The 13,152-nt window shown below is 63.9% G+C and overlaps 1 protein-coding gene across 1 annotated transcript in view; it reads left to right on the top strand.

Moving 5' to 3' along the window:
- PKD1 (polycystin 1, transient receptor potential channel interacting) overlaps positions 1 to 13,152 on the top strand; it is a 47,620-nt gene that overhangs the window by 15,990 nt on the left and 18,478 nt on the right. Inside the window, exons 2-16 of the mRNA XM_065891826.1 lie at positions 378 to 449; positions 570 to 641; positions 727 to 896; positions 1,243 to 1,914; positions 2,013 to 2,196; positions 3,352 to 3,572; positions 3,913 to 4,028; positions 4,439 to 4,565; positions 4,908 to 5,155; positions 5,664 to 6,419; positions 7,299 to 7,430; positions 7,638 to 7,813; positions 8,034 to 8,167; positions 8,825 to 12,444; positions 12,671 to 12,820. Of these exons, the coding sequence (XP_065747898.1) occupies positions 378 to 449; positions 570 to 641; positions 727 to 896; positions 1,243 to 1,914; positions 2,013 to 2,196; positions 3,352 to 3,572; positions 3,913 to 4,028; positions 4,439 to 4,565; positions 4,908 to 5,155; positions 5,664 to 6,419; positions 7,299 to 7,430; positions 7,638 to 7,813; positions 8,034 to 8,167; positions 8,825 to 12,444; positions 12,671 to 12,820 (6,850 nt within the window). The remainder of the gene's footprint in view (positions 1 to 377; positions 450 to 569; positions 642 to 726; positions 897 to 1,242; positions 1,915 to 2,012; positions 2,197 to 3,351; positions 3,573 to 3,912; positions 4,029 to 4,438; positions 4,566 to 4,907; positions 5,156 to 5,663; positions 6,420 to 7,298; positions 7,431 to 7,637; positions 7,814 to 8,033; positions 8,168 to 8,824; positions 12,445 to 12,670; positions 12,821 to 13,152) is intronic.

Consider the following 13,152-nt stretch of genomic DNA (forward strand, 5'->3'; position numbering starts at 1 on the left):
TGGTCTGTGCCACATTCCCCCCACCCTCCAGCTGGTAGCAGCTGGGCCCCTGGCCCTGGAAACCCTTGGGCTTCCTTGTGTGTTCTGAACCCTGTGTGGAGGGGTGAAGCCTGCCCTACATGGTGCAGTCCTGCCGGGCGAGGGGGCAGGGGGTGGGAGGGGAAGGGGCAGGGCGTGGATGGAGTGCTGAGGGGCCAGCTCTCTCCTGCCTCGGGCTCTCCAGATGAGAGTTCATTCAGGTCTTCCACCTCTGGCCCTGGGAAGAGGGAGCTCAGAAGGTGGGAGGCTGCAGCTGGAGAGCATTTGAGGTGGGCCCGGGTGGACTCTGTGCCATGCCTTGGGCCCCAGCACTGACCTGCAGCTGCTTTGCTCTCTAGAGATGTCTCCCACAACCTGCTCCGAGCACTGGACGTCGGGCTCCTGGCGAACCTCTCGGCGCTGACGGAGCTGTGAGTGTCCCCTCCAGGGCCGCTGCGGGATTCCACACAGTGGGCAGGTGGCGGCTGCCTGTCATTGTTGCGGTTGAGGGGGCTCGCGTCAGACCATGTCGAATCTCTCCTTTCTTCTAGGGACATAAGCAACAACAAGATTTCTACATTAGAAGAAGGAATATTTGCTAATTTATTTAATTTAAGTGAAATGTAAGTTTTGTTGGTTTTGGTGGCTGTTGGCAGCTGGGCCCGTGGCCCCCACACCTGCCCTCTGAGCCTGCCCCGCCCCCTGCAGAAACCTGAGTGGGAACCCGCTGGAGTGTGACTGTGGTCTGGCCTGGCTGCCGCGCTGGGCAGAGGAGCAGCAGGTCCGTGTGGTGCGGCCTGAGGCGGCCACGTGCGCTGGGCCCGGCCCTCTGGCCGGCCGGCCCCTCCTCAGCGGCCCCCTGTTGGACAGCAGCTGTGGTGAGTGCGGGTGGGCGGGACACACTTGGTCCCTCCCTGCCGGGCAGCTTGGCCAAGCAGCCGGCGGGAACCCTGCCGGTTTTCAGGGGTCTCCAGCCTATGGTGGCAGATGGGGATTGGGGAACAGCTGCACGAGAGAAATAATTACAGGGGCTAGGACAGACTGACTGGGGGAGGGGTCGCAGAGGCCCTCTGGACCAGGGGACCATGTGGGTGTGAGGCGGGGAGACCAGTCTGGGGGTGGGGGTGAGCGCCACGCAGCTGTTGGAGGGTCAGAGATGATGTGATCTGGGATGTAGAATGGAGTGGGGTGCACCCTCAGGATCAGCCTGCCTGCCCCTTCCAGGTGAGGAGTACGTCGCCTGTGTCCCTGACGACAGCTCGGGCGCCGTGGCGCTGGTGGCTTTCTCAGCTGCCCATGAGGGCCCGCTGGCCCCTGAGGCCTGCAGTGCCTTCTGCTTCGCGGCTGGCCGGGGCCTCGCGGCCCTCTCAGAGCAGGGCAGGTGCCTGTGCGGGTTGGCCCGGCCTCCCAATGCCTCTTCGGCCTGCCTACCCTCCTGCTCCAGCCCCCCACTGCCCCCCGCCCCCACCTGCCGGGGGCCCACCCTCCTCCAGAACATCTTCCCTGCCTCCCCAGGGGCTGCCCTGGTGGGGCCCCAAGGACCTCTGGCCTCTGGCCAGCCCGCAGCCTTCCACATCACTGCCTCACTGCCAGTCAGCTCCACGCGCTGGGACTTCGGCGACGGCTCCCCTGAGGTGGACATTGCTGGCCCGGATGCCACTCACCACTATGTGCTGCCTGGGCGCTATCCTGTGACGGCCGTGCTGGCCCTGGGGGTCGGCTCTGCTCGGCTCTGGGCAGAGGTGTGGGTGGAGGCGGCTCCCGTAGCCCTGGAGCTCATGTGTCTGGCCTCTGTGCATAGCGACGAGACCCTGAAGCTTGGCGTCCGAAACCGTGGCGGCTCTGGCCTCGAGGCCACCTACAGCATTGTGGCCCTGGGCGAGGAGCCAGCCCGAGGTGGGGCCGCCCTGCCCCTGGGCCTGAGTCGGGGTGGGTGGGGCAGCCCTGGTTGGGCACACATCGATGCCCCGTCTCTCTGTTCTCTGACCCCCCAGTGGTGCATCCGCTCTGCCCCTCGGACACTGAGATCTTCCCTGGTAATGGGCGCTGCTACCGCCTGGTGGTGGAGAAGGCGGCCTGGCTGCAGGCACAGGAGCAGTGCCGGGCCTGGGCCGGGGCCGCCCTGGCTATGGTGGACAGTCCTGCCGTCCAGCACTTCCTGGTCTCCCGCGTCACCAGGTGCCTGCCCAAATGCCGCTGGTCCTCGGAGAGGCTGGGAGGTCGGGGGCGGTCCCCAGAATGCTGGGGTGGGGATGGAGCATGAGCACATTGGGGTGTCTGGAGGTGCTGTGTCCAGCCAGCCAGCCTGGCTCTGGGGATAAGGAGCCATGTTGTGCCCACGTGTGGCCGTTCCTATCAGCTCTCTCAGCTCAGATGTGGACACGGGGGTGCCCACTGTGGGAGGTGCACCCCCGGCCCTGTATCCTGCCCCCACTGTCCCATTCTGGGCCCCTCCTGGCAGGGACTGGGGAGGTTCTGGTGTGACCACGGAGGCTGCACTTCCTCCTGCTGCTCCCCCCTGTGTGGTCACTGCTGCCAAGCGCTGCCTATGCACGAGGAGCCTCTTGAACGCTCTGGCTGCCCAGGCCTGTGGGGGCATGTGCTCTGCAGTGGTCACCATAGGTGGCCCCGCCTGGTCTCTACTCAGCCCTTAGCACCTGCAATGGCTAGGGGGCGGGATGGGGTGGAGGCTGGCCCCCCTCCTCTCCCAGGGTCCCTGTGTGGGAAGGGACTGATTGGACTGTGGGTCACCCTGGACTTCCCGAGGGGAAATCGAGGCCCAAAGCAGTCAAAGCCCTTGCCCAAGGTCACGTGGTTCCTGGGTAGTAATGCGCCCCAGCACCCAGCTCTGACCACAGCACCTCAGCCACCCCTGCTGCCTGTCCCTCTGTCTGACCCTGTCCCAATATTTGTCCCTGTCCTTGTATCTACAAGCCCTGCCTCCAGGAGTGTCTCTCTGCCCTGGCAGAGCTGTGGGAAGTAGCCTGTTTGGGGGCTGATATGTGGGTGTCTTTGTCCCCACATGCCACACCTGGAGCCTCACCTCTGGGCACACACAGGTCTACGTGGCCCTGGGCCAGAGTGAGGTGGAGCTCCATGAGCGTCTCAGCTGGGCCCCTGGCCCCATGGGATGGGTGATTGGGTAGGCACTGGTGTGGGCCTTGCTTGCCAAGTCATGTATGAGCCTCAGTTTCCCCATTTGGAAAGTGAGGACAGGCAGAGCCTGCCTGACAGGCTGCTCTGAGGAGGGTGCCCCCAGAGAGAGGGCAGAGGGAGGGGTGCTTGTCTCTGGGGAGCCTCTGAGCACCTGCTCTTCCCTCTGTCTGCCTGCAGGAGCCTGGACGTGTGGATTGGCTTCTCGGCTGTGGAGGGGGTAGAAGTGGGCCCAGTGCCGCAGGGTGAGGCCTTCAGCCTGGAGAGCTGCCAGAACTGGCTGCCTGGGGAGCCGCACCCTGCCACAGCTGAGCGCTGCGTGCGGCTCGGGCCTGCTGGGCAGTGCAACACGGACCTGTGCTCGGCACCGCACAGTTACGTCTGTGAGCTGCGGCCTGGAGGTGCGCTGGGGCCCCTGGGAGGCTGGGGAGCACCTGCTGCCCTGGCCCAGGACACCTCTCCTCCAAAGCATACAGGGTCCCATGGCCACCCTGGGAGCTCCTCCCATCCTGGCCAGGACAGCTGCCCCTGGCACCCCAGTTCATTCCTTAGCTGTTCAGTGTTTGTTAGGTGTTTGCTGAGTGTCTACTGTCCCGGACTGAGCCCACACTGGACAAAACAGGTGGAGGGAGCCAGGGGCTACTGCCAGGTGACTCAGTCCCAGGTCTGGTCCCACCCTGGGCCCCCAACACACTCCTCCTCGGCCTGGGAACAGCACCTCATTGCACACTTGCACCACAGGCCCTGTGTGGGACGCAGAGAACTTCCTCGTGGGAGCACCCAGTGGGGACCTGCAGGGGCCCCTGAGCCCCCTGGTGCAGCAGGAGGCCCTCACAGCCCCCCGGGAGCCCGTTGAGGTAGGCTGGCCTTCCAGGTTTCTTGCCCTGGCTGTTGCAGTTCCCTTTAAAAAACAAGAAGCCTTTTTCTGGGCCTTATTAACATTCTGTGTCTAGTAGAGTCAGTGCAGAGGGGAGTAGCACCCAGGCCTGGCATCGGGAGAGCTCTGAACGCTCCTGAGCCTTTTCTCTTGGTGCTTGGGGATTTTTTAGAAATGAAGGTACAATTCCTGTTGCTCACAGATGGTTTTGACCTGATTTTTTTCTCCTGAGTGACATTGTCTCCCACTGTGTGAAATGAGGCCAGTGGGGGCCTCTTGAAGGCCCATCTGATGGCTCCTCCCCTCTGACCTGGTGGGTGTTTGGGCATTGGGGTGGGGCCGGCTGAGGGCCGGGGTCGGTGGAGCTGAGTGGCCCCCCTGCCCTGGCAGGTGATGGTGTTTCCTGGCTTGAGCCCGAGCCGTGAAGCCTTCCTCACTGCTGCCGAGTTCGGGACCCCGGAGCTCGGCGGGCCTGCCCAGCTGCGGCTGCAGGTGTATCGAGCCATGCAAGGAACAGGTGGGACTCCATCCTGGCAGTGGGACCTGGGAGGCTCGAGCAGCCTCTCTGCACTGTGGTGTCTGCTGGTCCCTTGCCGACTGGACTGGTCTCCAGCCTCAAGGTGGACAGTGGGGTCCACAGAGATGCCAACTCATGCTGGGGATCCCAAGGATGGGTTTGGTGGGGAACTTGCTGGGGCTGGGGACTCACCGGGGTCAGTCAGCTGGCCTGGTGTGGGGAGGGTTAGAGGAGTGATGGTGGGGGCTGGGTACACTGCCTGGCGAGACCTTATGTCGTAGCAGGGCGTCCTTATGATCTGTTAGCAAATTGGGGTACCTGACACCCCTCCTTTCCTTGCAGGGGCCCCAGGAAACAGCAGCGAGCCCCAGAGTAGGTCCCTGGAAAACAGGACTGAGTCCATCCCTACATGCATACCAGAAGGACACCCGTGCCCCACATCCAACATCTGCCTGCCTCTGGACACCCCCTGCCACCTTCGGGCCTGTGCCAACGGATCCACATCAGGGCTGGGGCTCCCTGGGGTCTCCTATGCATTGTGGAAAGAGTTCCTCTTCTCTGTGCCTGCGGGCCCCCCTGCCCAGTACTCGGTGTGTATCACTGGCCTAGGTGCCTTCTGCCTCCCCATCAAACACAAACAAAATGCAGATTGTTCTGTACAGCCCTCCAGGTCCCCTAACCCACCCGCCTCCCGCCTCGGCAATGCTCTCCTCCTCTGCCAACCGTGAGAAGCTCCTGCCCCAGGGCCTTTGCACTTGCCTTTTAAGGAGGACTCTTCCCCTCTCTGGGCAAGGCTGGCCAGTGTCCAGAAGTCCCTCCCCTGTCTGGGGAAGCCCCACCCCTGCCTGCATCCTCTCTGCCCTGTGTGTTTCGTCTGTCCCCATCTTGAGTGCCTTGGAGGCCCCTGTGAAGCCTGGTGGTGTGTGAGTGAATGAGGAGTGTTGAGACCCCTGTAGGGGGTGACTCTGGGTTACCCCAGGGGGGTTCTGCAGCCCGCTGGAGCCCCTGGCCCAGTGCTGCCTACAGGCCCCTGACCCACTGTGAGGACCTGACACAGGCCCAACCCCCTCTCCTGTATTCCTACCCCCTCTCCTGTAGGTCACCTTCCACGACCAGGACAGCCCCCTGCTCCCTGGTGACCTCATCAGCTTGCAGCACGATGCCGGACCGGGTGCCCTCCTGCGCTGCCCCCCAGCACTCGGCGTCCCTGGCTCCGAGGCCCCGTACTTCTCCACCAACGTCTCAGCCTGGCTGGCCCACCTGCCTGCCAAGCTGGAGGCGGCCCCGGCTGGCCCTGCCTGTGCCCTGCGGCTGCTTGTTGCCACAGAGCGGCTCACCCCTCTGCTGGGCCTGAGCCCCAACCCAGGGCTGCGGCGGCCAGGGCGCTATGAGGTCAGGGCCACAGTGGGCAACAGCGTGTCCAGGCACAACCTGTCCTGCAGCTTCAACGTGTTCTCCCCAGTGGCAGGGCTTCGGGCCATCTACCCGGCTCCCTACGACGGCCGCCTCTACGTGCCCACCAACGGCTCGGCCTTGGTGCTCCAGGTGGACTCCGGCACCAACGCCACAGCCACTGCACGCTGGCCTGGGGGCAACGTCAGTGCGCCCTTCGAGGCTGCCTGCCCTGCCACTGTGGCTGCCCTGGTGCCTGGCTGTGCCCACGAGGCCAATAGCACCCTGTTCTCAGTGCTGGCACTGCCCGGGCTCAGCGAGGGCGAGCACGATGTGGAGGTTGTGGTGGAGAACGGTGCTGGCCGGGCCAACCTCAGCCTGCGGGTGAAGGCTGAGGAGCCCATCCGAGGTCTCCGCGCCACGCCCAGCCCTGAGGCCCGAGTGCTGCAGGGTGTCCTGGTGGTGAGTGTGGGCCCCGCCCCCCGCCCCGCCCTGAGACAAGGTGCCTATGCAGAGGGTGGCCTTTCCCCAGCGAGGAGAGCGCTTGGCTGCCAGGGACAGTGGGCTCAGTGTCGGTTTCTGGGCAGGTCATGTTCAGTGGCTCCTCAGATGGTTCGTTAATTCCTAAGTTACTGGGGAAGTCACCTGTGAAACAGTTGCTCAGAAAATGCTTCTTTTTGCTCTCACATTTCCTGCACGAATTGTCGAACTCTCCACCCACCTCTGACCTTGCTGATCCTGGGTGTGTTTTTGGGGCCCTGCTGTGTTCCCACCTGGCTAAAGTGAGCGCTTTTTGAGGTTGGGATCTGATGCCACCCGGCCACTGTTGGTGCCACTCCGGGAGTGGCTGTCCCTGTCCTGGGAGTACCCACCTCACATAAGGCAGCCACCAGTTCTGCAGCCTTAGCACAGGAGCTGTTGGGTGGTTGTGTCCCCTTCCCCTGGCTTCCCTGTTCACACCTGTTCTATCAGGTGACTCAGGTAAACATCCAGAACCATGAGGCCCATTGAGACTCACATGCCTTCCCAAACGGCACTGTGCTGTCCAGCTACGGGGGCCTGAGCAGGAGCCCTGGGATGGGGGTGCACAGACTGAGGTGGGTTGGCCCAACCCAACGGGTGTTGGGTTTATTTTACAGATGAAGAAACTGAGGTACAGAGAGGTCAGGATGTAACCAAGCCCAGGCTCAGCCCCGCACTATGTGGCCTCCTTAGCCTAGAGGGAAGCCCCATAGGGAGCTGTGTCCAGGCGGATAGACGTGGGTTGAGGGCACAGTTGGTCCCCCAAAGACCCTGGGCTGGGGCAGGGCCATGGCCAGCTGACGCTGTGCCCTTCCGCAGAGGTACAGCCCCGTGGTGGAGGCTGGCTCGGATGTGGTCTTCCGCTGGACCATTGATGACAAGCAGTCCCTGACCTTCCACAATGTGGTCTTCAACGTCATCTACCAGAGCGCCGCCGTCTTCAAGCTCTCGGTGGGCGGGGGGCGTGGGCACAGGGTGGAGAGTAGGGTGGGGGTGGGTGGGGCGGGGGCTGGGCTGTCTGCTGCTCACCTGTGCCTTCTGTTCTGCTTTGCTCCCGAGGACCCCGTGGCAGCTGTGGGTGAGTGCGGGGAGGAGGGGCTCTGTCCACGCTGCCCTGTGGCCGGCTGGTGGCCTGCTCACTGCCGCCTGTCCCCACAGCTGACGGCCTCCAACCACGTGAGCAATGTCACCGTGAACTACAACGTCACCGTCGAGCGGATGCACAGGATGCGGGGCCTGCGGGTGTCTGCGGTGCCGCCCGTGCTGCCCCCCAATGCCACGCTGGCGCTGGCGGCTGATGTGCTGGTGGACTCGGCCATGGAGGTGGCCTTTCTGTGAGTGTGCTGGGCCCTGGGTGGGGCCCCAGCCTCCACCTCCTCATCTGTCAGGACGTGCTGGGTACATAGGACATTGGGAGCGGCTGGGGGGCTGCAGCAGGGCGGGTGGTACCCTGAAAGGAGGTGCAAGGAAAGGGGCTACAGCCGGGTCCTCCCCACCCCTCCTTCCTACCCCTCCCTCCTAGCCTGCTCACTTGCCTGCTCGCTGCCCTGGCAGGTGGACCTTCGGGGATGGGGAGCAGGTGATCGGCCAGTTCAAGCCTCCATACAACGAGTCCTTCCAGGTCCCAGACCCCACAGTGGCCCAGGTGCTGGTGGAGCACAACATCACACATACCTACACTGTCCCAGGTAAGGGGCAGGCCTGCTGCCCTGCCAGCCTCCAGCTTGGGTGAGCCCTGCCCCGGGGACAGCCCCTCCCTGGGGGACAGCCCCCCTTGGTCCTGCCTCCCGGAATCCAGCCTGGGCTGTTGGCGCAGGGCCCTCACTGGGGTGAAGAAGGGATGTCCAGGGTTGAGGGGTGGACTAGGACTCTGAGACCCATGATTCAAGTCTGCCGGCCAGAAACCGGACCCTTCTATCCCCTCCTGACTCCTTCCCTGAGCCTTTTTTGGGGGAGAAGGGAAGGTTCCTTTTAGTCATTTTTGCAATTCTAGAAGCCTCACATACAGAAATGCAGAGTAAACAGTGGTGCCCCTATGATCCCAGCCCTGTTCCTGTGATCTCAGCCCTGCACCTATGCCTGCCCTGTCACCCCAAGGGCAGTCGTACCTGGAGACGGTTGCTCTTCATCTTTCTGCCTCAGACCTGCAACTTGCCCTGTGCTGAGAGCACCCGGGCCTGGGTCCAAGGGCGTTCTCTGTTCACGTTATAACTGGGGCCCTGCTTTGCGCCTCACCCCCACCCCAGGCCCCTGCCCACAGCACAAGGTTAGGAGGGGCTCTGCTGAGTAGGTGGTGGCGGCGGCCCCGGCCCAGTCCCCGTCCCCATTCTGGGCCTGTCTGCCAGGTGAATACAACCTGACCCTGCTCGTGTCCAGTACCTTCGAGAACCTGACGCAGCAGGTGCCTGTGAGTGTGCGTGCCACCCTGCCCGCCGTGGCCGTGGCTGCGGGCAGCCGGGTCCTGGTGGCTGGCTGGCCTGTCACCTTCTTCCCGCACCCGCTTCCCTCGCCTGGGGGGGTCCTGTACACGTGGGATTTCGGGGATGGCTCCCCAGATGTAATACAGCCCCAGCCAGAGGTCAACCACACGTTCGCCTCGAGGGGCGCATACCACATCCGACTGGAGGTCAACAACACGGTGAGTAGTACAGTGGCGAGCATCAGCGTCCGTGTCTTCGAGGAGCTCCGTGGCCTGACCGTGAGCCTGAGCCCGGCCGTGGAGCAGGGTGCACCCGTGGTGGTCAGCGCCACCCTGGATTCGGGCGACAACGTCACATGGACTTTCGACATGGGGGACGGCACAGTGCTCATGGGCCCTGAGGCCACAGTAGAGCACGTGTACCTGCGGGCGCAGAACTGCACGGTGACCGTGGGCGCGTCCAGCCCCACTGGAAACCTGGCCCGGAGCCTGCCCATACAGGTCTTCGTCCTGGAGGTGCTGTGGATCGACCCTACAGCCTGCATCCCCACCCAGCCCCACGCCCAGCTCACAGCCCACGTCACTGGGAACCCTACCAACTACATCTTCGACTGGACCTTCGGGGATGGCTCGTCCAACACGACCGTCCGGGGGGAACCGACAGTGATGCACAATTTCACACGTAGCGGTACATTCCCCCTGGCGCTGGTCCTGTCGAGCCACGTGAATAAGGCACATTACTTCAGCAGCATCTGCGTGGAGCCCGAGGTGGGCAACATCACCATGTGGCCCGAGAGGCAGTTCGTGCGGGTCGGGGACACAGCCCGGCTAGTTGCCTGCGCCTGGCCCCCATTCCCCTACCGCTACACCTGGGACTTTGGCACTGAGGATGCCGCTGCCCGCGTCGGGGGCCCCGAGGCCACATTCACCTACTGGGACTCAGGTTCCTACCTGGTGACCGTCACCGTGTCCAACAACATCTCAGCTGCCAACGACTCGGCACTCGTGGAGGTGCAGGAGCCCGTGGATCTCACAGGCATCAGGGTCAATGGCTCCCATGTGCTGGAGCTGCAGCAGCCCTACCTGTTCTCTGCTGTGGGACGCGGGCACCCCGCCACCTACCTGTGGGAGCTGGGGGATGGCGGGCGGCTCCAGGGCCCTGCGGTCACCCATGCCTACAGCAGCACGGGCTGCTTCCCCATCAGGGTGTCTGGCTGGAACGAGGTGAGCCGTGGGGAGGCCCAGCTGAATGTCACTGTGCAGTGGCGTGTGCGGGGGCTCAGCGTCAATGCCAGCCGCACGGTGGTACCCCTGAACGGCAGCGTGAGCTTCAGCACCTCCCTGGAGGCGGGCAGTGACGTGCATTACTCCTGGGTCCTCTGTGACCGCTGCACGCCCATCCCTGGGGGCCCCACCATCTCCTACACCTTCCGGTCTGTCGGCACCTTCAACATCATTGTCACAGCTGAGAATGAGGTGGGCGCCGCCCAGGACAATATCTTCATCTATGTCCTGCAGCACATCGAGGGGCTGCAGGTGGTGGGCGGCGGCAGTAGCTGCTGCTTCCCCACCAACTGCACGTTGCAGCTGCAGGCCGCAGTCAGGGATGGTACCAACATCTCCTACAGCTGGACCGCTCAGCGGGACAGTGGCCTGGCCCTGGCTGGCAGCGGCAAAACCTTCTCGCTCACTGTGCTCGAGGCTGGCACCTACCACATCCAGCTGCGGGCCACCAACATGCTGGGCAGCGCCTCAGCCAACCGCACCGTGAACTTTGTGGAGCCTGTGGGGTGGCTGGCCGCCACCGCCTCCCCAAACCCGGTGGCTGTCAATGCAAGTGTCGCCCTCCGCGCTGAGCTGGCTGGTGGCAGTGGCGTCACTTACACCTGGTCCCTGGAGGAAGGGCTGGGCTGGGAGACCCCAGAGCCATCCACCACCCACACCTTTCCCAGCCCCGGCCTGCACCTGGTCACAGTCATGGCCAAGAACCAACTGGGCTCAGCCAACGCCAGCATTGAGGTGGCTGTGCAGGTGCCTGTCAGTGGCCTCAGCATCAGGGCTGGTGAACTGGACCGCAGCTTTGTGGTGGCCAGTTCCACCGTGCCTTTCTGGGGGCAGCTGGCCTCGGGCACCAACGTGAGCTGGTGCTGGGCCGTGCCGGGTGGCAGCAGGCATGGCCAACACATTGCCGTGGTCCTCCCCGACGCCGGCACCTTTTCCATTCAGCTCAACGCCTCCAACGCGGTCAGCTGGGTCGTGGCCACACACAACCTCACGGTGGAGGAGCCCATCGTGGGCCTGGTGCTATGGGCCAGCAGGAAGGTGGTGGAGCCCGGGCAGCTGGTTCACTTTCAGATCCTGCTGGCTGCCGGCTCGGCCGTCAGCTTCCACCTACAGGTCAGTGGGGCTGGCCTCGAGGTGCTCCCCGGGCCCCACTTCTCCCGCAGCTTCCCCCGGCTCGGGGACTACACGGTGAGCATCCAGGCCGAGAACCACGTAAGCCGGGTGCAGGCGCAGGTGCGTGTCTCAGTGCTGGAGGCTGTGGGTGGGCTCCAGGTGCCCGACTGCTGTGAGCCGGCCATCGCCACGGGCGCCGAGAGGAACTTCACGGCCCGGGTGCAGCGGGGTTCCCATGTTGCCTACGCGTGGTACTTCTCGCTGCAGAAGGTTCAGGGAGACTCACTGGTCATCCTGTCGGGTCGCGACGTCACCTATACTCCCGTGGCCGCAGGGCTGCTGGAGATCCACGTGCGAGCCTTCAATGAGCTGGGCGGTGTAAACCACACGCTCATGATTGATGTCCAGGACGTCATTCAGCACGTGGCGCTGCGCAGCGGCCGCTGCTTCACCAACCGCTCGGCCCACTTCGAGGCTGCCACGAGCCCCAGCCCCCGGCGTGTGGCCTACCACTGGGACTTTGGGGACGGGGCCCTGGCAGAGGACACGGAGGTTCCCTGGGTGGCTCACTCCTACCTGCAGCCTGGGGACTACCGTGTGGAGGTGAATGCCTCCAACCTGGTGAGCTTCTTTGTGGCGCAGACCACAGTCACCGTCCACGTGTTGGCCTGCAGGGAGCCCGAGGTGGATGTGGCCCTGCCCCCACAGGTACTTATGCGGCGCTCCCAGCGCAACTACCTGGAGGCCCACGTCGACCTGCGTGACTGTGTCACGTACCAGACTGAGTACCGCTGGGAGGTGTACCGTGCCACCAGCTGCCAGCGGCCTGGGCGCATGGCCCGGGTGACCCTGCCCAGTGTGGATGTGAGCCGGCCCCAGCTGGTGGTGCCACGGATGGTGCTGCCTGTGGGCCACTACTGCTTTGTGTTCGTGGTGTCATTTGGGGACACACCGCTGGCACGGAGCATCCAGGCCAATGTGACAGTGGCCCCTGAGCGCCTGGTGCCCATTGTCGAGGGTGGCTCCTACCGTGTGTGGTCGGACTCTCAGGACCTGGTGCTGGATGGGAGCAAGTCCTATGACCCCAACCTGGAGGACGGTGACCAGACGCCACTCAGCTTCCACTGGGCCTGCGTGGCCTCGACGCAGGTCAGTCACATGGCGGGGCAATCGTTCTCCTGATCCCCCTTAGGTCGTTTGTGTGGATGAGGCTGGCAGGCTCTTGGGTCTGCTTGATATGTCCGAGTGCCTGGTGGGCTCGATCCCAGCAAGGGGAGGGGTCTGCCCAGCCGTCCCCGGCCAGGATCTAATTGGAGGCAGGCCTAGGATCTCAACCCCGTGCGCACCCCCTCCCTGGCCCTGTTACGGACTGCAGAGTGAGACTGGCGGGTGTGCGCTGAACTTCGGGCCCCGTGGGAGCAGCGTGGTCACCATCCCCCGGGAGCGTCTGCAAGCCGGTGTGGAGTACACCTTCAACCTGACCGTATGGAAGGCAGGCCGCAAGGAGGAGGTCACCAACCAGACGGTGGGTGCTGCTCTGGCCCAGCCCTGGGTGGAGCTACCGGCCCCCAGGGTGGGGGGACTGCCAGAGAGGCTGAGTGCACAGGGCCCCTGCCTGCACATAGTACCGAGTACCCTTTTTTTTTTTAATTATCTTTGGCTGCATTGGGTCTTTGTTGCCGCGTGTGGGCTTTCTCTAGTTGCGGTGAGTGGGAGCTACTCTTTGTTGGGGTGTACAGGCTTCTCATTGTGGTGGCTTCTCTTGTTGCGGAGCACGGGCTCTAGACATGTGGGCTTCAGTAGTTGTGGCACACGGGCTCAGTAGTTGTGGCTCACGGGCTCTAGAGCACAGGCTCA

This window comes from Phocoena phocoena, chromosome 15 (genome assembly GCF_963924675.1).
Source record: "Phocoena phocoena chromosome 15, mPhoPho1.1, whole genome shotgun sequence".
Lineage (NCBI taxonomy): Eukaryota > Metazoa > Chordata > Mammalia > Artiodactyla > Phocoenidae > Phocoena > Phocoena phocoena.